The sequence below is a fragment of the Borostomias antarcticus genome (assembly GCF_949987555.1).
Source record: "Borostomias antarcticus genome assembly, chromosome: 27".
In the NCBI taxonomy this organism is placed as follows: domain Eukaryota; kingdom Metazoa; phylum Chordata; class Actinopteri; order Stomiiformes; family Stomiidae; genus Borostomias; species Borostomias antarcticus.
Genome location: NC_140260.1, coordinates 7,056,616 through 7,084,010, shown reverse-complemented (window position 1 = coordinate 7,084,010; position 27,395 = coordinate 7,056,616). Strand labels below are relative to the sequence as shown.

The window sequence follows — 27,395 nt, the reverse complement described above, 5'->3', positions numbered from 1 at the left end:
CTCCTGTCCACATGTTGAAGTGTCCTTGTTCAAGACTCTGAACCCCAAATCACTCCCAGTGAGCAGGTTAGCACCTTGCATGGCAGCTGCAGCCATTGGTGTGTGAATAGGTGTGTGAATGTGTGAATGAGAGACCATTGTAAAGTGCTTTGGATAAAAGCGCTATATAAGTGCAGTGCATCCATCCATCCATCCATCAATCTATTCATCTGTCTATACATCCATCCATCAATCTATTCATCTATCTCTCCATCCATCCATCAATCTATTCATCTGTCTATACATCCGTCCGTCCGTCCGTCCATCCATCTCATCTTTTCTTGGGGTTCTTATTTTCTCCCACTTGCTCTGCTTTCTCTCTGTCTCTCCCTCCTTTCAACCACCCCTCTTCCTCATCTCGTACTCCCCTTCTCTCACCCCTCTCTCTCTGTCCCTCTACCCCCCCCCCTCCTCTACACACACACACACACACACACACAGGAAGCTGAAGCTGGAGAACGAGCTGGCGGCGCAGCTGTGGAGGGTTCAGTGGGAGGACGTCCAGATGAGCAACCTGGAGAAGGTCCTCAGACGGGCCTGCAGCAGACTCACCCTCTCTCTGGTACTGACACACACACACACGGACGGACACACACACACACACAGACATACACACACACACACACACACACACGGACGGACATACACACACACACACGGACATACACACACACACACACACGGACGGACATACACACACACACACGGACGGACACACACACACACACACACACACGGACATACACACACACAGCTGACATTGAACCCCACTCTGAGTTTAACAGCAGTGATATATCACCAGTGTGTCCTGGTAGTGCAGATATTCAATCTTGTTTAATTGACCTGTAATCACCAAATCAACAAAACACTATGTTTATGCCCCTTTAACTGCTCCACAAAGGTGGTGGCCATCTTGAAAATGGCCGCCATCTTGAAATATCAATTGGCTGTGAACAGTTTATGGTCAAGGGACCTATGTAGACTGTTCATGCCCATTTTCATGCTTCTATCACCAACTGAATGATTACGTCACTCAACTACTCCACTTAGGTGGCGGCCATCTTGAAAAATGGCCGCCATGTTGAAATTTCAAATGGATGGGACAATGTTCTTGTCAAGGGACCCATGAAGACTCCTCATGCAATTTTTCATGCCGGTATCACCAACTAAACAATTACATCACTTAATTGTTCCACTGAGGTATGGCCGCCATCTTGAAAATTCAAGTTGGCTCGGACCATTTTCTTGTTAAGTGACCCATGGAGACTGCTCATGCCAATTTTCATGCTTGTATCACCAACTAAAGATGACATCACTTATCTGCTCCACTACAGTGAAGGCCAATTGAGTCGTCGGCGTTGATGTCTGTGTTTCTCTTCCCCTTGGAGACTTTTTGTGTGTTCGTAGCTCCATAATATAATACATCCGAAAGTATTATGGGACATATTATACATCAAACTGTTCGTCTATTTGTCTTGATTCTAGCCATCTAAATATCCAAGCTGACATAAATACTTTTAGAGCTAGAGCCGTCTGAACACAACAGTTCCACTGGCTGGCTATAGCCGGTAACGTTAGCTACGGGGGCTACGAGGTGCACGTCAGGCTACAGCATATGCAGGCGCGCAGATTGGCTGGAGGCGCAAACTGTCGGCAACTCGTCCAAAACATTTCTTTAGACTGTCGCAAAACCGGATCGGAGAAATGCACTGAACAGCCTGGCTCCTGCTTGCGTGAGAATTGATCGCTTTGCGGTGCTTATTCCTCATCCAGTGATGGATTGGTGGATGGTAAACTTTCAACTGAATGTTCATATTGTTCTGATAATTGTAGGCTATAGCAACATAAGAGTGGCAGCTTTGACAGCAACCCAAATGAGCTAATCCCATAGCTGTACCATTGCTAGCTAGCCATGAGCGAACACTAGGGCTGTAGCCATGGAGTCAACATTGGGGGAGACCAACTCCGCACCCAACCCCCCCCCCCCCCCCCCCCCCCGCCCCATTGCATCATTTTGGATGGTGGTGTGTGATTGTCTAACTTAAAATAGCAATGAAAAAAAGCGTTTTGTTTTTTGGGGTGTTTTCTGTTAAAATATCAGTTATATATTGGGGGGGACATTTTGGGCATATCTGAACATTGGGGGGGACTTGTCCCCCTCAATGTATATGGTGACTACGGCCCTGCCCTGCACACACACACACACACACACACACACACACCCTCTCTCTGGTACTAACACACATACACACGCACATACACACACACACACACACACACACGTCCAAGGTGTAAACATCTCTCTTTGTGTTGCAGAGAGGCTCTAACTACGGCTCCCTCCTGACCATGGAGGGAAACTTCCAGATATATGCCAAGACAGGATACTACAAGGTAATGATGTCACACATGACAGGATACTACAAGGTAATGATGTCACACATGACAGGATACTACAAGGTAATGATGTCACACATGACAGGATACTACAAGGTAATGATGTCACACATGACAGGATACTACAAGGTAATGATGTCACACATGACAGGATACTACAAGGTAATGATGTCACACATGACAGGATACTACAAGGTAATGATGTCACACACACAGCAGGATACTACAAGGTAATGATGTCACACATGACAGGATACTACAAGGTAATGATGTCACACACACAGCAGGATACTACAAGGTAATGATGTCACACATGACAGGATACTACAAGGTAATGATGTCACACACACAGCAGGATACTACAAGGTAATGATGTCACACATGACAGGATACTACAAGGTAATGATGTCACACATGACAGGATACTACAAGGTAATGATGTCACACATGACAGGATACTACAAGGTAATGATGTCACACATGACAGGATACTACAAGGTAATGATGTCACACATGACAGGATACTACAAGGTAATGATGTCACACACGACAGGAAACTGGCAGAATTGGAAGCTGAACTGCATTACCTAAAGAAGCTAAGAACTGAAATACATTGCTACAAAAGCTGGAAGATAAACTGTAATACTGTCAACGCTGAAATATGGAATAACTCATGGAATCTATAGTTTAAAAGCTTGGAAGCTGAAAAAAACTGGAAGCTTAGCTGAAATATGTGGGTCCAGGGCAGGGATAGTGGCGTGGTGGTGAGGCTCCGCCCCCTTGGGTCAGAGCAGGTCGGGGGCAGTGCAGTGACTTCCGGGCCATCCTCATTCACCCCCCGGGGAGGACCGCGTGTGTCTAGTCCACTCAGGGGCTGAGTTGTGGGGTCTGTGGCGTGGATAGTGGCGTGGTGGCAAGACTCCGCCCCCTAGGATCACAGCGGGTTGGGGGCAGTGCATTGACCTCTGGGCAATCTCCATGCACCCACCAACGAAGACCGTGTGTTTCTAGTCCACTCAGGGGCTGAGTTGTGGGTTCCATGGCATGGATAGGGGTGTGGTGGCGAGGCTCCACCCCCTCAGGTCATAGCAGGTCGTGGACAGGGTAACCCTCTCCAGGCCACCCACCTGCCTTCACCAGTGAAGACCGTGTGTTTCTAGCCCACTCGGGCTGAGTTATGGAGCCTGTGGCGTGGATAGTGGCATGGTGGCGAGACTCCACCCCCTCAGATCATAGCAGGTTGTGGACAGAGTAACCCTCTCCAGGCTATCTCCATGCACACATGTCTGTGGTCCATGGCGTGGATAGCTTCCCTCTGGAATATGGAGTGGGTCGTATGCCCACCTCCCTTGTTTTCTGTAAAGCGCATTGTGTTGCCTCTGGGTATGAAATGCTATACAAATAAAGCTTTGATTGATTGATTGATAGTGGCGTGGTGGCAAGACTCCGTCCCCTCGGATCAGAAATGGTTGAGGACAGTGTACCACTTTCTGGGCCACCCACCTACACCCACGGGTAAACACCATGTGTTTCTAGCCACCTCAGGGGCTGTGTTGTGAGGTCTGTGGTGTGGATAGTGGCGTGATGGCGAGACTCCACCCCCTCCGGTCAGAGCAGGTCGTGGGCAGTGCATTGACATCCAGGCAATCTTCATGCACCCACCAGTGAAGACCATGTGTCAGTAGCTCACTCAGGGTCTTGGTTGTGGTGTCTGTGGCGTGGATAGTGCCGTGGTGGCGAGACTCATCCCCCTCGGGTCAGAGGCGGCCAGGGGCAGGTCAGTGACCATCAGGCAATCCTCATGCACCCCTCAGTGAAGACCGCGTGTCTATTAGCCACTCCGAGGCCGAGCAGTAGCTGTGGAGGTGTTGTATGGAAGTTGAGGTGAGAAGCAGTAGATGTGAGAAGCTGTAGGTGTTTGTTGTAAGTGATGCTAGTACTACACTCAACCAGGCCTGGTCCAGCCTGGCGTATGTGCGTGGCTGGCTTGTTTCTGTTCAGGACTGGTAGGACGGAAGCTAGTCACGCCACTGAAAGAACTGAATTGAAATGACATGAAAATGATGTCTGATAAATTAAGATAGGTCTTGTCGCCTGGACACATGAGTTCCAATGCTTTCAATGCTAATCCTGCACAATAAGAGCGAGATAGCCAGTTAGCTCATGAGCTTACAACAACAACTAGCAGCAGCTTCCATAACATTAATGGTAGCAGTCAGTGGATTAAGCAGTTACACTGATGATTCCTGTAACGTTAGCTATTTTGCTGCAATTGGTTCAACGTCTGTTTCTGGACAAAGATAAGGGATAAGACCTACAGCGGGTCCCCGATGGACGAGTTGGCGGACCTCCGGCGGAATATAACACAAGACTAGCAGACCTACAGCGGGTCCCCGATGGATGCTCCACCACCATTCCACCGGTAGTTAATAGTCTATATCCTAGGCCCATTGGCCATGGGGTCCGTGGCGTGGTGGCGAGACTCCGCCCCCTTGTGTCAGAGCGGTTCGGGTGTAGTGCAGTTACTTCCGGGCAATCTCCATACACCAACTGGTAAAAACCGTGTATCTCTAACCTGCTTAGGGGCTGAGTTGTGGAGTTCATGGCATGGATAGTGGCGTGGTGGCGAGACTCCGCCCCCTCGGGTCAGAGCTGGTCGTGAACATTGTACCTCTCTCCGGGCCACCCACCTGCCCCCACTAGTGAAGACCCTGTGTCTCTAGCCCACTCAAGGGCTGAGTTGTGAGGTCCGTGGCGTGGTGGCGAGACTCCACCCCCTCACGTCATATTGGGCCGGGGCAGTTGAGCCCAGTTTCTTAAGTGAGAGGAGCATGCACGCTTTCCTCAGTATTGTGACAGTATTACTACTTTTTAAACCCTTTATACACATTATTTGACCTTTCAATTCTCTTCACTTACATAAAGATAGTGTGTGGTCTCTGAAATAATAAAGAAATATAATGTATAACTAACAGAAATACTTACACAAATAAACTAAATAGCCTAACTCAAATACTCATTGAATTGCTGAAACTGAACAAGGAACACAGTCTATCTAAGCCTGTTGCTGCCCTCCTGTTGCTGAAAACGGTAAATGCTCTTGTGGTAGCAACATAGAACTGCAGGTTCTGGAACCACTGGCTGTGTCCGAAATGCCTGCTACCTGCTACTTGCTATATAGCAGACGAGAAGTAGCATGGAATATAGTATCTACTACTCCACAAAAATGATATAGCAGGCGAGAAAAATGTAGCATGCTACTTGAGTCAGGTGATGGGAATGCGTGGGTTACGTCGTTACGCTGAGGCGAAAAGGCGTTCAGTTACCCAGACCTCGAACCTGTGGTTAGTTTATATTCTGGTTATATTGTCAAATATATCGTTTCGAAAAATTATTTCTTTATCCAGGCATCTTAGTTTTAACAGTTTCATTATAGCGAAGCAGGTCATATTTGCTCGTATGTGGTATTTATTTTGTTCACAAGTTCGCGATCGTACAGCCAGGCTACAGAGCTCCAGAAACCGTAGCCGTAGCAGAGGACTCTGGGCCGGCCACAATGTGATCCAGCTCGGCTTGGTATAGGGGTTCCTGGAGCTCTGGAGCTGGCTGATCACGAAGTTGTTAACAGAATAAATACAACATACGAGCAAATATAACCTGCTCCGCTATAATGAAACTGGTAAAACAAAGATGCCTGGATAAAGAAATAATTTTTCAAAATGATATATTTGACAGATTGGAGATTTGATGGCAGGTACTCGGCCATGATAAACTCCGCTATTAGCCGCGTTCCGGTACCGCAACAGGAGCATTCTGTTCCGGCCGCTCCTCTGCTACGGCTACGGTTTCTGGAGCTCTGTAGCCTGGCTGATCGCGAAGTTGTGAACGGAATAAATACCACATCCGAGCAGATATAACCTGCTCCGCTATAATGAAACTGTTAAAACTAAGATGCCTGGATAAAGAAATAATTTTTAGAAACAATATATTTCACAGAATCTTAATTTGATGGCAGGTACTTAACAATGCTAATGCACTGCTTACTGGCGTCGGCCATGAAAGCTGTCCTGAAAATTTCGCTGAACAGTGACGTAACATCCGGAATAGCATGCTCTGGACTTTGCTACGTTTTTCGCAGTTTTTTTCGACAATATAGCAGGCGAGGTAGCAGGCGAGAATAGCAGGCGAGAGGTAGCAGGCGAGAGGTAGCAGGCACATTTTTGAAGTAGCATGCTACTTCTCACCTGCTATATAGCAAGTAGCAGGCATTTCAGACACGGCCACTGTCTATCTAAGCCTGTTGCTGCCCTCCTGTGGCCGAAAACAGTAAATGTTCTTGTGGTAGCAACATAGAACTGTAGGTTCTGGGACCACTGCCTCTTGTGGTAGCAACATAGAACTGCAGGTCAACAACGGGACGGAGGCACTCGGGGAGGGACAATTACTGGACATTTGCTATCCTAGGTGCGCTGGCTTACAGCCACGCACAAAAATAGATTAGACCACTCTTCATAACTCATACAGTTACAACAATACAGTATTGAGTTTAATAGCTCAAAAAGTAGAAAAGGTATCAATATGAGTTTACAGCCTGAATAAGATTGTCATTCTGAATATTTATTTTAATACAAAGAAGGAAGGCAGGAAGTTAGGAAGGAAGGAAGAAAGGTAGGTAGGAAGGAATGTAAATGCTACCACAGTAGTCATAATTGGGTGCCTGTGTCTTTAAGAGAGCCTGCTTGTGTCCCCACATTCAAATCCCAACTGACACTGTGAGCATCCTTTCATTCACTTCAATGGAAAGGCATGCCGGCTTCAAACAGCTCTCTCTCAAAAACTATAGATGCTACAGCTTAGATATTGACACTGTGGGAATCCTGGGAACTTGCTGAACATACATATCATGTATAATATGTCTGTGTAGCTTAAACACTCTAGGCATGGCGACAGGTTAGAAAAGGGGTAGGAATTGAAAATTAGCAGCTCAAGTTAGAGTGGAGCTCCATTCATTTGAATGGGGAGCGTGATTGTCGAACAAATTGTCATCCCTCGAAAAGTGTAGTCACACAGCTTAGATACTCATATTGTATGAGTCAGCACAGTTGTGGGAACATGAATGTACAATATGTATATAAGCTCTTAAAACTGTAGGAGTGACAGCAGTTTACAAAACGTGGATATTTTCAGAAAACTTGCTAGCACACTCTAAAAACTCAACATTCCACACATCCACTTCAATGTTAAAAAGGGTACAAATCAAATTACATAAAAACTATAAAGAATTTAAAAAAAAATTGAATAGATTACTCAGCTAAAGGTCCTGAACAGTTTAAACTTTGAAGGAGGTTTCTAGCATAGAAAATGACGGAGGAGATAGGTTTCAAATGACGGAGGAGATAGGTTTCAAATGACGGAGGAGATAGGTTTCAAATGACGGAGGAGATAGGTTTCAAATGACAGAGGAGATAGGTTTCAAATGACGGAGGAGATAGGTTTCAAATGACGGAGGAGATAGGTTTCAAAGCTGACGAGGATTTGAGGTTCCGCCCATAGACTTCCACTGCAAAAAAAGAAGAAAAAAGCTGTATATTTTAAAAAGTATAAAATGTATTACAAATCTGAAAGAGGTAAAATAGCTGAATATTTTGATAGTTGAGTGGTTTCTGTAGCTCAAAGTATGAAGGAGTTGAAGGCTGAAGAGGGTTTCAAAACTCCCCCATTGACTTCCATTCAAAAAAAATTTGAAAAAGCTGAATCTTTTAAAAATTATTAAAATTATTACAAATCTGAAAGAGGTCCCATCATGTCCTTAAAAAGATGAACATTTTGATACGTGAATGGTTTCTGTAGCTCAAAGTATGAAGGAGCTACAGAGAGCCAAAAAACCTACGGAAGAATAATAATAAAGAACTGGATAACAATAGTGTGAATGCTGACTCATGCCACTGAAGCAGCATTCACACTAATAAAGAACTGGATAACAATAGTGTGAATGCTGACACAGCATTCACACTAATGATGTCACACACATGACAGGATACAAGGTAGAAAATGTGAGGTGGGCTAGCTGCTGCAGCTGCATGTAACAGCTACTGCTAGAACTACTATGGACTGGGCAATCTCCATGCACCCACCAGCGAAGACCGTGCGTCTCTAGCCCACTAAGGGGCTGAATTGTGGGGCCCGTGGCATGGATAGTGGCGTGGTGGTGAGACTCCGCCCCCTCAGGTCAGAGCCAGTCGGGGACAGTGTACCCCTCTCCAGGCCACCTATCCGCCCACACCGGTGAAGACCATGTGTCTCTAGCCCACTCAGGGTCTGAGTTGTGGGGCCTGTGGCGTGGATAGTGGCGTGGTGGTGAGACTCCGCCCCCTCAGGTCAGAGCCAGTCGGGGACAGTGTACCCCTCTCCGGGCCACCTACCTGACTCCACCGGTGAAGACCGAGTGTCTCTAGCCCACTCAGGGACTGAGTTCTGGGGCCCGTGGTGTGGATAGTGGCGTGCTGGTTAGGCTCCGCCCTCTTGGGTCACAGCTATTCGGGGACAGTACAGTGACCTCCGGGCAATTTCCATGCATCCACCATTGAAGACTATGTGTCTCTAGCCCACTCAGGGGCTGAAAAGTGGGTTCTGTGGTGTGAATAGTGGTGTGGTGGCGAGGCTCCACCCTTTTTGGTCATAGCCAGTCAGGGACGGTGTACTCCTCTCCGGGCTACCCACCGCCCCCCACCAGTGAAGATCATGTGTCTCTATTCCACTTTGGCTGAGTTCTGTGCTACCACATTAGTTATAAAAGGGTGCCTGTACCTTTAAGAGAGGCTGCACATGCACACAAATTCAAAAAAAGCAACAGCTTCCACCACTATAATCCCAACTGACACTCTGATCCTAGACATGGTCCGCTTCAGACATCTCTATAGCGAAAACTATAAATGTTACAGCTTATATATTGACACCATAGGAATCCTGAGAACTTACAGAACATTTCTATGTATAATATGTCTGTATAGCTTAAACACTGTAGGCATGGCAACAAGTTAGAAAAAGGGTAAAAATGCAAAATTAGAAGCTCAAAAGTTAGTGCGGCACCATATGTTTCAATGGAGAGCGCAGTTGCCGAACAAATCGTCATACCTCAAAAACGGCAAGCCACACAGCTTAGATACTTACAGTGTACGAATCAGCACAGTTGTGTGAACATTTCTATATATAATATGTGTGTGAGCTGTTAAAACTGTAGGCATAACGACAAGTTAGAAAAAGAGTAAAAATGCAAAATTAGTAGCTCAAAAGCTAGAGTGCAGCGCCATACGTTTCAATGGGGAGTGCAGTTTCCGAACAAATCGTCATAGAGTGAAAACTGTAAGTCACACAGCTTAGATACTTACATTATACGAATCAGCCCAGTTGTGTGAACATTTTGATGTATAATATTTGTGTGAGCTTTCAAAACTGTAGGAGTGCCAGCAGTTTACAAAATGTGTGAATATTTTCAAAGCAACTGCTGCCACCACTCTAAAAATGTAAAGTTTCTGAACATTCCAAAAGCAGTTTCAAGCAGTTTCAATGGGACAAAAAATAATGATGTCACACACATGACAGGATACTACAATATAATGATGTCACACACATGACAGGATACTACAATATAATGATGTCACACACATGACAGGATACTACAATATAACTAGAAAGTACATTTCCTGGAGAAAATGTGAGGTGGGCTAGCTGCTGTAGTTGTATGTAACAGCTACTGCTAGAACTACTACGGACCAGGCAATCTCCATGCACCCACCGGCGAAGACCCTGCGTCTCTAGCCCAATCAGGGGCTGAGTTGTGGGGTCTGTGGTGTGGACAGTGGCATGGTGGTGAGACTCCGCCCCCTCAGGTCAGATCTGGTCGAGGACAGTGTACCCCTCTCCGGGCCACATACCCGCCCGCACCGGTGAAGACCATGTGTCTCTAGCCCAATCAGGGGCTGAGTTGTGGGGCCCGTGGCGTGGTGGTGAGACTCCGCCCCCTCAGGTCAGAGCTGGTCGAGGACAGTGTACCCCTCTCCGGGCCACCTATCCGCCCGCACCGGTGAAGACCATGTGTCTCTAGCCCACTCGGGCTGAGTTGTGGGGCCGTGGCGTGGATAGTGGTGTGGGGGTGAGACTCCGCCCCCTCAGGTCAGAGCCAGTCAGGGACAGTGTAGCCCTCTCCGGGCCACCTACCTGACTCAACCGGTGCAGACCGTGTGTCTCTAGCCCACTCAGGGGCTGAGTTGTGGGGCCCGTGGCGTGGATAGTGGCGTGCTGGTTAGGCCCCGCCCCCTTGGGTCACAGCTAGTCGCGGACAGTACAGTGACCTCTGGGCAATTTCAATGCATCCACCAAGGAAGACTGTGTCTCTAGCCCACTCAAGAGTTGAGTTGTGGGGCCCGTGGCGTGGATAGTGGCGTGGTGATGAGACTCCACCCCCTCAGGTCAGAGCCAGTCGGGGACAGTGTACCCCTCTCCGGGCCACCTACCTGACTCCACCATGAAGACCTCCGGGCAGTCTCCTTGCACCCACTGGTGAAGACTGTGTGTCTCTAGCTCAATCAGGGGCTGAGTTGTGGGGACTGTGGCGTGGTGGCGAGACCACCACGCCACCACGAAGAGAAAGAAAGAAAGAAAGAAAGAAAGAAAGAAAGAAAGAAAGAAAGAAAGAAAGAAAGAAAGAAAGAAAGAAAGAAAGAAAGAAACAAGGAAGGATGGAAGGAAGGATGGAAGGAAGGAAGAAAGGATGGAAGGAAGGAAGGAAGGAAGGAAGGATGGAAGGAAGGATGGATGGATGGAAGGATGGATGGAAGGATGGAAGGAAGGATGGAAGGAAGGATGGAAGCAAGGATGGAAGGAAGCAAGGAAGCAAGGATGGAAGGAAGGATGGAAGGATGGAAGGAAGGAAGGAAGGATGGATGGATGAAAGAAAGATACAAAGTAAGAAAGATGGATGGATGGATGAAAGAAAGAAAGAAAGAAAGAAAGATGGATGGATGGATGGATGGATGGATGGATGGATGGATGGATGGATGGATGAAAGAAAGAAAGAAAGATGGATGGAAGAAAGAAAGAAAGAAAGAAAGAAAGAAAGATGGATGGATGGATGGATGGATGAAAGAAAGAAAGAAAGAAAGAAAGAAAGAAAGAAAGAAAGAAAGAAAGAAAGAAAGAAAGAGAAAGAAAGATAGAAAGAAGGATGGATGGATGGATGGATGAAAGAAAGAAAGAAAGAAAGAAAAAGAAGGAAGGAAGGAAGGAAGGAAGGAAGGAAGGAAGGAAGGAAGGAAGGAAGGAAGGAAAGAAGGAAGGATGGAAGGAAGGAAGGAAGGAAAGAAAGGAAGGAAGGATGGAAGGAAGGAAAGGAAGGAAGGAAGGAAGGAAGGATGGATGGATGGATGGATGGAAGGAAGGATGGAAGGAAGGAAAGAAGGAAGGATGGAAGGATGGATGGAAAGGAAGGAAGGAAGGAAGGAAGGAAGGAAGGAAGGAAGGAAGGAAGGAAGGAAGGAAGGAAGGAAAGAAGGAAGGAAGGAAGGATGGAAGGAAGGAAGGATGGAAGGAAGGAAGGAAGGAAGGGAAGAAAGGAAGGATGGATGGAGGGAAGGAAGGAAAGAAGGATAGAAGGAAGGAAGTGAATGAATGAATATGAATGCTACCACAATAGTCATAAAAGGGTGCCTGTACAGAGAGCCTGCACGTGTCCCCAAATTCAAATCCCAACTGACACTGTGAGCATCCTCTCATTCACTTCAATGGAAAGGCATGTCCGATTCAGACAGCTCTCTCTCAAAAAGTATAAATGTCACAGCCTAGATATTGACACCGTAGGAATCCTGAGAAAATGCTGAACATTTTAGGATAAGATATGTCCGTGTAGCTTAAAAACTGTAGGCATGGCGACGAGTTAGAAAAAGGGTAAAAATGCAAAATTAGCAGCTCAAAAGGTAGAGTGTGTGGGCCCATACGTTTCAATGGAGAGCGCAGTTGCCGAACAAATCGTCATACAGCGAAAATTATAAGTCACACGGCTTAGATACTTACATTGTACGAATCAGCACAGTTATGGGAACGTTTCGATATATAATATGTGTATGAGCTGTTAAAACTGTAGGCATAGCGACAAGTTAGAAAAAGAGTAAAAATGCAAAATTAGCAGCTCAAAAGCTAGAGTGCGTTGCCATACGTTTCAATGAGGAGCGCAGTTGCCGAACAAATCGTCATACAGCGAAAACTATAAGTCACACTGCTTAGATACTTACATTGTACGAATCAGCACAGTTGTGTGAATGTTTTGATGTATAATATGTGTGTGAGCTTTCAAAACTGTAGGAGTGCCAGCAGTTTACAAAATGTGTGAATATTTTCAAAGCAACTGCTGCCACCACTCTAAAAACATAAAATTTCTGAACATTCCAAAAGCATTTCAAGCAGTTTCAATAGGACAAAAAATAGTTTTAAAAGTTAAATTTCTAAAAAACTATAACAAATATCAAAAATCTGAATGGATCCGTTCAAGAGCTGAACGTCATGAACATTTTAAAGTTTGAATGAGGTTTCTAGCACAAAGTATGAAGAACTAGTTAACGTCCAAAAAAGCGGGGAGAATAATAAAGAAAGAAAGAAAGAAATAGTGGGAATATCACAAGTTGGGCTAGCTTCTGCAAGCTAGCCCACCTAATGATGTCTCACACATGACAGGATACTACAATATAATGATGTCACACACATGACAGGATACTACAATATAATGATGTCTCACACATGACAGGATACTACAATATAATGATGTCTCACACATGGCGGAGGGACCATGGTGAGGTTGTGTGTTAGTCAGACTGTTCTCTGTCGTTCTCCAGGGCAACATCGCTGCCATCAAATATGTCAACAACAAGAAGCGCATCGAACTGACCCGGAAAGTGCTCTTTGAGCTCAAACACGTGAGTATGACATGGTGTGTGTGTTTGTGTGTGCTAATCTGGTCTGGTCCTGGTCTGTTCTGGTTTAGTCCTGACCTGCTCTGGTCTGGTACTGGTACTGGTACTGGTACTGGTACTGGTACTGGTACTGGTACTGGTACTGGTACTGGTCCTGACCTGGTCCTGGTCCTGCTCCTGGATTGGTCTGGTCTGGTCTTGACCTAGTCAGGTCTGATCTGATCTGTTCTGGACTGGACTGGACTGGACCGGACCGGACTGGTCTGGTCTGGTACTGGTCCTGGTCTGTTACTGGTCTGGTCCTGACTTGGTCCTATTCCTGGTCTGTTCTTGTTCTCGTCTGGTCCTGATCTGGTCCTGACCTGGTCTGGTCCTGGTCCTGGTCCTGGTCCTGGGCTGGGCTGGGCTGGGCTGGTACTGGTCTTGTCTGGTACTGGTCTGGTACTGACCTGGTACTGGTCTGGCCTAGTCTGATCCAGTCTGGTACTGGTCTGATTTTGACCTGGTACTGGTCTGGTCTGATCCTAACCTGGTACTGGTCTGGTACTGGTCTGGTCTGGTCTGATCCTAACCTGGTACTGGTCTGGTCTGGTCCTAACCTGGTACTGGTCTGGTCTGATCCTGACCTGGTACTGGTCTGGTACTGGTCTGGTCTGGTCTGATCCTAACCTGGTACTGGTCTGGTCTGGTCCTAACCTGGTACTGGTCTGGTCTGATCCTAACCTGGTACTGGTACTGGTCTGGTCCTAACCTGGTACTGGTCTGGTCTGATCCTAACCTGGTACTGGTACTGGTCTGGTCCTAACCTGGTACTGGTCTGGTCTGGTCCTAACCTGGTTCTGGTCTGGTCCTGACGTGGTACTGGTCTTGTCCTGGTCTGCAGATGCGTGACGTCCAGAACGAGCACCTGACCCGCTTCATCGGCGCCTGCATCGACCCTCCCAACATGTGCATCATCACAGAGTACTGCCCCCGAGGCAGTCTGCAGGTAACACCACACACCATCATCACAGAGTACTGCCCCCGAGGCAGTCTGCAGGTAACACCCCACACCATCTTCACAGAGTACTGCCCCCGAGGCAGTCTGCAGGTAACACCCCACACCATCTTCACAGAGTACTGCCCCCGAGGCAGTCTGCAGGTAACACCACACACCATCATCACAGAGCACTGCCCCCGAGGCAGTCTGCAGGTAACACCACACACCATCTTCACAGAGTACTGCCCCCGAGGCAGTCTGCAGGTAACACCCCACACCATCTTCACAGAGTACTGCCCCCGAGGCAGTCTGCAGGTAACACCACACACCATCATCACAGAGTACTGCCCCCGAGGCAGTCTGCAGGTAACACCCCACACCATCTTCACAGAGTACTGCCCCCGAGGCAGTCTGCAGGTAACACCACACACCATCATCACAGAGCACTGCCCCCGAGGCAGTCTGCAGGTAACACCACACACCATCTTCACAGAGTACTGCCCCCGAGGCAGTCTGCAGGTAACACCCCACACCATCTTCACAGAGTACTGCCCCCGAGGCAGTCTGCAGGTAACACCACACACCATCTTCACAGAGTACTGCCCCCGAGGCAGTCTGCAGGTAACACCACACACCATCTTCACAGAGTACTGCCCCCGAGGCAGTCTGCAGGTAACACCACACACCATCTTCACAGAGTACTGCCCCCGAGGCAGTCTGCAGGTAACACCACACACACAACACGATGCATACATACAGGTATGAAACACACCAATCTGTTGCGGGCCGATTCAGTCTTCCGACACAGCACTGATTTATTACCCAGAGTGCCAGCATCCAGGTCAGGGGAAAATCTAGTGGCAAACACTCTCAAACACACTCACTCAAACACTCTCAAACACACTCACTCAAACACTCTGAAACACACTCACTCAAACACTCTGAAACACACTCACTCAAACACTCTCAAACACACTCACTCAAACACTCTGAAACACACTCACTCAAACACTCTCAAACACACTCACTCAAACACTCTGAAACACACTCACTCAAACACTCTCAAACACACTCACTCAAACACTCTCAAACACACTCACTCAAACACTCTGAAACACACTCACTCAAACACTCTCAAACACATTCACTCAAACACTCTCAAACACACTCACTCAAACACACTCACTCAAACACACTCAAACACTCTCAAACACACTCAAACACACTCAAACACTCTCAAACACACTCAAACACACTCAAACACTCTCAAACACATTCACTCAAACACTCTCAAACACACTCACTCAAACACACTCAAACACTCTCAAACACACTCAAACACTCTCAAACACTCTCAAACACACTCAAACACTCTCAAACACACTCAAACACACTCAAACACACTCAAACACTCTCAAACACACTCAAACACACTCAAACACACTCAAACACACTCAAACACTCTCAAACACACTCAAAGACTCTCAAACACTCTCAAACCCACTCAGCCCCATGGTTGTGACCATGGTGTGTTTCTCTCAGCACCAGTAATCCCTGCATTCCTCTGCTCTGGTCTCGTCTGAGCGTGCTTGACGTGAGGTTCTGCGATTTGGGGCGCCGGCTTTTCGTCTCCGGCCGTCTCCCACGCCGTGGCTCCTCCGCGGGGGGACCGCGACGGCGTGCGTGGGTGGCGTGCTCGTGGTCGTTCCCATATCCAGCATCTCCTCCTGGCTGCCGGAAAGTTCATCTTCCACTATCACCTTCCCATCAGCTGTTTTATAAATCACTATCACCTTCCCATCAGCTGTTTTATAAATCACTATCACCTTCCCATAAGCTGTTTTATAAATCACTATCACCTTCCCATCAGTTGTTTATAAATCACTATCACCTTCCCATCAGCTGTTTTATAAATCAGGGTTTACTATTTGTATATAGTATATGCAGATATTATAGTAGATTATACTGTAGTGTGTATATAGTATATGCAGATATTATAGTAGATTATGCTGTAGTGTGTATTATATGCAGATATGATAGTAGATTATACTGTAGTGTGTAGTATATGCAGATATTATAGTACATTATACTGTAGTGTGTATATAGTATATGTAGATATTATAGTAGATTATACTGTAGTGTGTAGTATATGCAGATATTATAGTAGATTATGCTGTAGTGTGTAGTATATGCAGATATTATAGTAGGTTATGCTGTAGTGTGTAGTATATGCAGATATTATAGTAGATTATACTGTAGTGTGTAGTATATGCAGATATTATAGTAGATTATTGTGTATAGAGATGAATAGTCCTTCCCCACCTCCTCCTCCCCTCTCCTCCTCTCCTCTCCTCTTCTCCTCCTCTCTCCTCACCATCACCCCAGAAAGCCTTGAATAACCCCCCAAGTTAAATCTGTCCCATTATGCAGTCCATGCTGTGTTCTGCTGTCTCCCCCGGTCTCTGACGTCACGCTGACTGCTGAATGAGTCATAAACCATGATCACGTCTTTATAACACAATCTCACAAACCTGCTCCCTCCCCCAGGTGTGGAATATACCATTAGATGAAGGGTTTAGACTGCATACTGAATACAAACTGAATACAAAGTGTGTGTGTGTGCGTGTGCGTGTGCGTGTGTGTGTGTGTGTGCGTGCGTGCGTGCGTGCGTGCGTGTGTGTGTGTGTGTGTGTGCGTGCGTGCGTGTGTCTGTGTGTGTGTGTGTGCGTGTTTTATGGATGGTTGTGGATATAGTGACAGTCACGCTCACAGGGTTAAGTTTGACCCAAGATCACCTTCATGAGACAAGGAGTGATGCTGAATATTGCTCATACTGTATTAGGATGTTCTGACGCACGAACATGGTGCAGGACAGTAGTAATGGTGTGTGTGTGTGTGTGTGTGTGTGTGTGTGTGTGTGTGTGTGTGTGTGTGTGTGTGTTCTGCAGGACCTTATGGAGAGTGAGAGCATCACCTTGGACTGGATGTTTAGGTACTCTCTTATCAACGACATTGTCAAGGTTAGTCTCCTCTCTGACACCTCACAACCACTATACAACCACTACACAACCACTACACAACCACTACATTACCACTTTACAGCCACAACACAACCACTACACAACCACTACACAACCACTACACAACCACTACATTACCACTTTACAGCCACTACACAACCACTACACAACCACTACACAACCACTATACAACCACTACACAATCACTATACAACCACTACACAACCACTATACAACCACTACACAACCACTATACAACCACTACACAACCATGATACAACCACTACACAACCACTACACAGCCACTACACAACCACTACACAACCATGATACAACCACTACACAACCACTATACAACCACTACACAACCACTACACAACCACTACACAACCACTCAGAACCACGACACAACCACTACACAGCCACTACACAACCAATATACAACAACTACACAACCACTACACAACCATGATACAACCACTACACAACCACTACACAACCACTACACAACCACTACACAACCACTATACAACAACTACCAACCACTACACAACCACTACACAACCACTACACAACCACTATACAACCAATATACAACAACTACCAACCATACCAACCACTACACAACCACTATACAACCACTATACAACCACTACACAACCACTACACAGCCACTACACAACCACTACACAGCCACTACACAACCACTACACAACCACTATACAACCATTACACAACCACTATACAACCACTACACAACCACTACACAACCACTATACAACCACTACACAACCACTACACAGCCACTACACAACCACTACACAACCACTATACAACCACTACACAACCACTACACAGCCACTACACAACCACTACACAACCACTATACAACCACTACACAACCACTACACAACCACTATACAACCACTACACAACCACTACACAACCACTATACAACCACTACACAACCACTACACAACCACTACACAACCACTACACAACCACTACACAACCACTACACAACCACTACATAATCACTACACAACCACTACACAACCACTATACAACCACTACACAACCACTACACAACCACTATACAACCACTACACAACCACTACACAACCACTACACAGCCACTACACAACCACTACACAACCACTATACAACCATTACACAACCACTATACAACCACTACACAACCACTACACAACCACTATACAACCACTACACAACCACTACACAACCACTATACAACCACTACACAACTACTACACAACCACTACATAATCACTACACAACCACTACACAACCACTATACAACCACTACACAACCACTACACAACCACTACACAACCACTCAGAACCACGACACAGCCACTACACAACCACTACACAACCACTACACAACCACTACACAACCACTATACAACCACTACACAACCACTACACAGCCACTACACAACCACTACACAACCACTATACAACCATTACACAACCACTACACAACCACTACACAACCACTACACAACCACTACACAGCCACTACACAACCACTACACAACCACTACACAGCCACTACACAACCACTATACAACCATTACACAGCCACTACACAACCACTATACAACCACTACACAACCACTATACAACCATTACACAACCACTATACAACCATTACACAGCCACTACACAACTACTACACAACCACTACACAACCACTATACAACCATTACACAACCACTATACAACCATTACACAGCCACTACACAACCACTATACAACCACTACACAACCACTACACAACCACTACACAACCACTACACAACCACTCAGAACCACGACACAACACAACCACTACACAACCATTACACAATCACTATACAACCACTACACAACCACTCAGAACCATGACACAACCTCTACACAGCCACTACACAACCACAACACAACCACTACACAACCATGATACAACCACTACACAACCACTATACAACCACTATACAACCACTACACAACCACTACATAATCACTACACAACCACTACACAACCACTACCAACCACTACACAACCACTACCAACCACTACACAACCACTACACAACCACTACACAACCACTATACAACCACTACACAAGCATGTTACAACCACTACACAACCACTACACAAGCATGTTACAACCACTACACAAGCATGATACAACCACTACACAAGCATGTTACAACCACTACACAATGGAAATGTTTGATTGACTGAAAGAGATGAGAATTCAAAGTAAAGGGAAAAGCAGAATAAGTCATTATTGATAAATGAAAGTATAACAGCCCTGTGGACACTGTTCTGTTTATTCCACAACACAGGGTGAGTTTAACCTCGTCCGCAACATGAGAGAAATTGATCTGGTGCAGCAAGTATTTCCAAATGTCTACGAATCATTTTGTCGTGTATCCCCCTCAAGCCAGTCAACCAATCAAAACCGTGACATATAATGTGAGCCAATAGAAAGTTCAGGAGGTCCGAGCCAAGTGGCTTCCAGCCTGCGAGACCCTGAGAGCCAAACCATCTGTCTCATGGGGGGATCCATCTCTCATGAACTCTAAATGAGGCCTAACGAGAGGGCGAGCTCCCCACGGACTCTATCCTGGTCATGCGGGCTGACTGTTCTGTCTTCTCTGTGGTTCCTGATTGGCTGCAGGGGATGGCCTTCCTCCACAACAGCACCATCGTGTCCCATGGCAACCTGAAGTCGTCCAACTGCGTGGTGGACAGTCGGTTCGTGCTCAAGATCACGGACTACGGCCTGGCCAGCTTCCGCAAGGACCCCAACATGGACGACACGCACGCCTTCTACGCCCGTGAGATAGACAATCTAACTGTATTTGTATAGCGCATTTCATGCACAGAGGCAACACAATTTTAAGGTTACTTATGATCATATACAATGGTTCAGATCAAAACTAGCACTTTTGTGAAAGTCTGATAATTGCTCTACCACCGTTTTGGTCATACAATGGATGTGGGTGGGCTCCTTGAAAAATCATTCAAAAAACATGATGAACAGGTCCTCCAAATATTAGGCTATTCAGTATATCAGATTCAATATACTTCATACATACGTATACAGTATATCATTCGGACCAATGCCAAGTGAGTAAAAAGTAGATTTGTTTTCCCTTACTTTTACTAAGTCCAAACTAAGTCCTTGAAAGAATGCTACCGGTAGGCCCAAGTTTCATTTCACATCGCTTGAGTGGCAACTGGTAGTGTGCTGTGTCCTGATTTTAAACTGCAAAAATGCACAAAAAAACACAACAACAATTTTGCGTGCACTGCGCACACTAATAACGCTTTGCTATTTCGTGCCCCCTTGTTTTTTTGGGTTGCATGACGCCCCTGAACGAGACGATCCAGCAAGCTCCTAGAAAATGTTTAAATCTATTGGCTAAGAACCATTACAGAGCAATAAACATGGGGATAGTCATAAGAGACATGACTATCAGTAGAGCAGATACATAGTTACAGAGATATTGCCTACATGGTCGGCTGTTATGTGCTAGCTATCCCTGTAGTACATAATACGATATTTTGTAAGTGGATCATATAACAAAGCACAGTAAGCACTTAGCAGACAGGCATAAAGAATGTAGAGTAAACTTGGTATAGCCCAGTTTACATTCTTTATGAGCCTGTCTGCTAAGGGCTTATTACACACAAACAGCACACACACACACACACACACACACACACACACACTTCTTGTCTTATATGTGATCAATACAGCGTTCCTGTTTTCTGTCTTGCCCCCCCATCCAGGTAAGCTGTGGACCGCCCCGGAGCTGCTGCGTGCGGAGGCCCCGCCCCCCGCCGGGACCCAGAAGGGCGACGTCTACAGCTTCGGCATCGTCCTGCAGGAGCTGGCCCTGCTGCGGGGGGTCTTCTACCTGGAGGGGGAGCCCCTCAGCCCCAAAGGTCTGAGCTCCACCGGGGATAGGCGTCCACACACTGCCTGTCTAGATATGAGCTTCAAGGATAGTCATCCACACACTGCCTGTCTAGATATTTATGAGCCTCCAGGATAGTCGTCCACTTACATTGCCTGTCTAAATATATATGAGATTCAAGGATAGTCGTCCACTCACTTTGCCTGTCTAGATATATATGAGCTTCAAGGATAGGCGTCCACACACACTGCCTGTGTGGATATGTATGAGCGTCAGGAGTGAGCAGGTAAGCAAGCACAGAGCAGAGGCCACAAAGTGCTTCACATGTGCAGTATTGTATAAGTAAAAACAATGTTTTAGAAATAACAATAAAGGACAAAGGAACAAATAAAACGACCCAGGAGGCGAGACGAAGGCCGGTCTGACCAGATGGGTTTTAAAAAAAAGTCAAAAGAGGTCACAGATCGTAGGTCAAATAGAAGGGCGTTCCGCAGCCTGGGAGCCATGACTTCAAAGACTCGTCACCTGTAGTCTTTAGTGGGGGACGACCAGTAGGCCCTTAGCGAGTGTCAGGATGTCAGGAACAGTGAAAGGTGTTGTTTGGGAGACGCCCTCGGCGGGTGGGGTGGGGGGGGGGGTGACTGGACCATATGAGACAGTCAGAGGGCCCCCGAGAGGTGTGAGAACACATCGCCTGTCTGGAAATATATCATTTCCCCTTTCCCTAGCACCAGAGCACACACACACACACACACACACACACTTCAAATTATACACATTTCCAAATGAGCTGTCAGACTTCACACACGACCTGTTAGAGAGAAACGGAGCTGCCAGAGACTTCACATGGGGGGAGAGAGAGAGAGAGAGAGAGAGAGAGAGAGAGAGAAAGAGAGAGAGAGAGAGAGAGAGAGAAAGAGAGAGAAAGGGAGAGAGAGAAAGAGAGAGAGAGAGAGGGAGAGAAAGAGAGAGAGAGAGAGAACAGACAATGAGAAAAGATGTTTTCGTGTTTCAAGGTTGTGTGGTGTTACAGCTATAGGACACCAGAGGAGCTGTGCTTGTGTGTGTGTGTGTGTGTGTGTGTGTGTGTGTGTGTGTGTGTGTGTGTGTGTGTACCAGTCCTGACAGGAGTAATGTACAACACTCCCCCACAGACCACCATCTGTCACAGTTATTGGTCCTTTCACTGAAACACTGCTCTGAATCAAACTGAACTATGAGAGGCCTGAGTGTGTCTGTGTGTGTGTGTGTGTGTGTGTGTGTGTGTGTGTGTGTGTGTGTGTGTGTGTGTGTGTGTGTGTGTGTGCGTGCGTGCGTGCGTGCGTGTGTGTGTGTTGTATGTATGTATGTATGTATGTATGTATGTATGTATGTATGTATGTGTGTGTGTGTGTGTGTGTGTGTGTGTGTGTGTGTGTTAAACTGTGTGTGTGTGTTGTATGTATGTATGTGTGTGTGTGTGTGTGTGTGTGTGTTGTATGTATGTATGTATGTATGTATGTGTGTGTGTGTGTGTGTGTGTGCGTGTGTGTGTGCGTGTGTGTGTGTGTGTGTGTGTGTGTTAAACTGTGTGTGTGTGTTGTATGTATGTATGTGTGTGTGTGTGTGTGTGTGTGTGTGTGTGTGTGTGTATTTTCTCCCTTCATCCTCCTACATTCCAGCTCACAGGGCCAGGTGACTGACATCATATTTCTATCTCTCACCACACACACACACACACACACACACACACACACACACACACACACACACACACAGCAGACTGAGACAAGACCACCCCCTAGTGGGCATTAATGGTTACTTCTACGTCTCTGTATGCAGAGTGAATTCATGGACATTTCAACTGAACGTTGAACTGTCTGATGTTTCCCTGATTGATTAATACTATTCAACCAATGGAAACCAACACACTCGGGGGGGGGGGGGGGGGGTTAGGGTCTGGAGCAGGGGAACCATAACGGGGGGGGGGTTTAGGGTCTGGAACAGGGGAACCCTAACGGGGGGGGGGGTTTAGGGTCTGGAACAGGGGAACCCTAACGGGGGGGGGGGGGGTCTGGAACAGGGGAACCATAACGGGGGGGGGTTTAGGGTCTGGAACAGGGGAACCCTAACGGGGGGGGGGGTCTGGAACAGGGGAACATAACTGCGTAGCTACAGTACTGTACTTTTATACACAAGAGGGTGATGAAGAGTTTCCCAGACCTGAAAGACAACCACGGTTTAACCAAGCCCCCAGGATTCGAAATCTAAAGTGAAGGCCTATTGAACCGCGCCATCTTGGCTAGATTTGTAGTCACTTGGCTATTTCCGGTGACTTTTGACTTGCGCAGTTGAGTTTCTCTGGCCGACGCGCGTCCACGAAAAAGTTCACATTTATCTGAAATGTAGACGCGCGTTCCCGGCTCTCTCGGCTCTCCCCGCTTTGATTTAGCAATGAAAACCGGCTTGCATATTAACCTGTTTTTGTCAAATATATCAATTGGAGAAATTATTTTTTGATCCTGGCATCTTAGTTTTAACAGGTTAAATATAATTGAACATGTTTTGTTTGCTAGTAGATGGTATTCATTCCGTTCGCGATAACGTTATTGCAGCCAGGCTAAATTCCTCCAGGGAGCCAGTGACCGGCGAGTTGAAGAGCTTCACTCCCCGCCAGCAGGAGCTCTGGCCGCGGCTACCGCATCTCGGAAAACCCGCTGAGTTCGTGGCTGCTATTTCACACTCGCCCTTGATCAATCCCAATACCGATCCATGGTAACAATGAATCAATCGTTCAGATCAGATCGGCAGTGCTGCATGCATGTTACAACATCATTGTTAGCTTTATTAACATAACCATAGCCTACATTTATCTCTCTAACGTTAGGCTATCCATCTTACACCAGTCGGCCATTCGATAGCTGGAAGCGGTCAACGCCAACGTTGACTGAAAACACCCAAACTCAGTGTATCGTTTCATCTTCATGCTACACATCAACTCCTTTACATTGTATGTGAATAAATTCCTGTTATTCTAAAAATATCCCATTTCTGTCCATTCCTGGAAAAGGCTAATAATTGCTGTCAAATGATCACTCCAGTTTATCACCGTATCCCACTACCATTTCAACTATGCACAGGAGGTTGTCTTGTGGTCATTTTCATTAAAAAATGATTAGCCTGATCAGTTTGTTGTATGTATTAAGCCCTTTTTGAGCGGTATGCTTGTATTAATAGCTTATAGCTTGCCATACTCACCAACCTTGGGACCTCAGAAATAGGGAGCATTTCCAAACCAAATTGCGGGGGGGGGGGGGGGGGGGGGGCATTAAAAGCATTACAAATTAGACATTAAAAGCATTAAAAGGAAATGTGAAACATTATATATATATATATATATGTGTGTATGGAGCAATTGTTTTTAATGTCCGACTTTTGTCTGTGCTGTTCAGTAAATGTGCATCTGTCCTAATTTATTGTAGCCTATCTACTACACAACCTAGTTCAAATTTATGAATCTCCCGCGGAAGTCAGGAGGGTTGGCAAGTAGGCTATGGTCACTGCTCCCCAGTAAAATTGAATAATTGAGGGGTTACTTACAGTACAAAAAAGTACAGCATTTGTAGAACTCGGATGATACTACATAAATTGCCATGCAAAGCCAGAGACTGTTGCTTGTAGACGACAAGACTGCTGTAACCATTCAAATGTGGAGGCTACACTGCATTGAAGGTGGGTTGGCTTACTTGACACAGAACACAGAAAACGGACACCACAAAAAAGGGCTTAAAGCAGGTCCTAAACAGCAGCAGGTCTGGTTGAGGTGTGAGCTGGTCTCCTAAAAATGGCTTGAGCTGTGAGGATAAGAGGAGGCACACTGTTTCTGTTATTACATTTCAATAATAGAATATGACACACAAACCACATACATACACACATACACATACAGCCCGTCTTGGTTTAAAGCCCACTCACCAACGTCAAGGTGCAAGCCTATCGAGTGGGAACACGAGACCAATCACGAACAGGACAAACTCAGACGGGACAACACAGCATACAAATAATCAAGGAATATGTATGTTGTCATGCTGTTTCACATTTCGTTTTAATGCTTTTAATGTCTAATTTGTAATGCTTTTAATGCCCCCCCCCCCCCCGCAATTTGGTTTGGAAATGATCACGCCGCGGAAGATTCATAAATTTGAACTAGGTTGTGTAGTAGATAGGCTACAATAAATTAGGACAGATGCACATTTACTGAACAGCACAGACAAAAGTCGGACATTAAAAACAATTGCTCCATACACACACATATATATATAAGACAATCTCCTGTGCATAGTTGAAATGGTAGTGGGATACGTTGATAAACTGGAGTGATCATTTGACAGCAATTATTAGCCTTTTCCAGGAATGGACAGAAATGGGATATTTTTAGAATAACAGGAATTTATTCACATACAATGTAAAGGAGTTGATGTGTAGCATGAAGATGAAACGATACACTGAGTTTGGGTGTTTTCAGTCAACGTTGGCGTTGACCGCTTCCAGCTATCGAATGGCCGACTGGTGTAAGATGGATAGCCTAACGTTAGAGAGATAAATGTAGGCTATGGTTATGTTAATAAAGCTAACAATGATGTTGTAACATGCATGCAGCACTGCCGATCTGATCTGAACGATTGATTCATTATTACCATGGATCGGTATTGGGATTGATCAAGGGCGAGTGTGAAATAGCAGCCAGGAACTCAGCGGGTTATCCGAGATGCGGTAGCCGCGGCCAGAGCTCCTGCTGGCGGGGAGTGAAGCTCTTCAACTCGCCTGTCACTGGCTCCCTGGAGGAATTTAGCCTGGCTGCAATAACGTTATCGCGAACGGAATGAATACCATCTACTAGCAAACAAAACATGTTCAATTATATTTAACCTGTTAAAACTAAGATGCCTGGATGAAAAAATAATTTCTCCAATTGATATATTTGACAAAAACAGGTTAATATGCAAGCCGGTTTTCATTGCTAAATCAAAGCGGGGAGAGCCGGGAACCCGCGTCTACATTTCAGATAAATGTGAACTTTTTCGTGGACGCGCGTCGGCCAGAGAAGCTCAACTGCGCAAGTCAAAAGTCACCGGAAATAGTCAAATGACTACAAATTTGCCAAGATGGCGCGGTTCAATAGGGCTTCATTGTTGATAGCGGCCAGTGAATGGAGTGGCTGTATCCAGTTTAATTAATACATCCATGGGTTTAACCAACCAAGACGTTTATAGATACTAACAAGTGCGACATCAGGTTGAACAATTCATTAGAAATGAAAACATAGACGAGGTAAATTCAGGGGTATTAAAGGTGTTTATAGAAGCATATAACTCACACACACCCTATGGGATTATATCCACACTCTATGTTGGTCTGCAGGACATAAAAGGACATAATATGTTTTATATGAATAAACGATGGGAAAGGGAAGTTAATAGTGTGTTGTCGGAGGAGGAATGGGAGAGGCTATACCAACAGCACTGGGACACCACCTGCTCTTCCAACTGGAGAGAGTTTGGATGGAAAAATATGACAAGTTTTTTATCTCAGCAGCTCAGAAGAAACCCCTAGTGGTGGGTACAGGATGCTGGAGACCATGTGGGTCAGGGAACGCTGATCATTACCACAGTCTGGGGATGAACTCCCATCTACACATGTCTGCAGGGGGTTCATACGTGTGTGAAAGATATTCTACATATAGATATGCGGTTTACATTTGAAGCACTATATTTAGGCAAAATAGACTGGGAATGTAACCCCATCGAGGCCATATTTAGTCTGACTATTAACCAGATAGATCCATATTTAGTCTGACTATTAACCAGATAGATCCAGATGGCATGCACGCCTTAGTGTGGTACATTTACAAGCACTGATTGTTCTGTCTGCATGTTTTTTAGTTTCTGATTATTTCATATTTTATTTGTTATCTTTTATTTTTTCCCTGTTATCTGTTTCACTATACGGTTTAGCTACAATTGTAAAGAAGGGAAATTAAGAAAAGAATGTAAAAAGGGATGTAAATGGAGGTGCAGGGGGGGG

At 45.9% G+C, this 27,395-nt stretch overlaps 2 protein-coding genes across 4 annotated transcripts in view; both read left to right on the top strand.

The window, feature by feature from the left end:
- LOC311326379 (major histocompatibility complex class I-related gene protein-like) overlaps positions 1 to 27,395 on the top strand; it is a 356,702-nt gene that overhangs the window by 155,676 nt on the left and 173,631 nt on the right. The gene's annotated exons all lie outside the window — the stretch shown is intronic.
- Positions 1 to 27,395, top strand: part of npr1a (natriuretic peptide receptor 1a) — a gene marked incomplete at both ends in the record, with an annotated part of 152,334 nt that overhangs the window by 106,515 nt on the left and 18,424 nt on the right. The window contains 7 exons of the mRNA XM_084459326.1: positions 481 to 601; positions 2,356 to 2,430; positions 13,317 to 13,397; positions 14,278 to 14,382; positions 17,322 to 17,393; positions 20,087 to 20,246; positions 21,205 to 21,360. Coding sequence (XP_084315452.1) covers positions 481 to 601; positions 2,356 to 2,430; positions 13,317 to 13,397; positions 14,278 to 14,382; positions 17,322 to 17,393; positions 20,087 to 20,246; positions 21,205 to 21,360 — 770 coding nt within the window. The remainder of the gene's footprint in view (positions 1 to 480; positions 602 to 2,355; positions 2,431 to 13,316; positions 13,398 to 14,277; positions 14,383 to 17,321; positions 17,394 to 20,086; positions 20,247 to 21,204; positions 21,361 to 27,395) is intronic.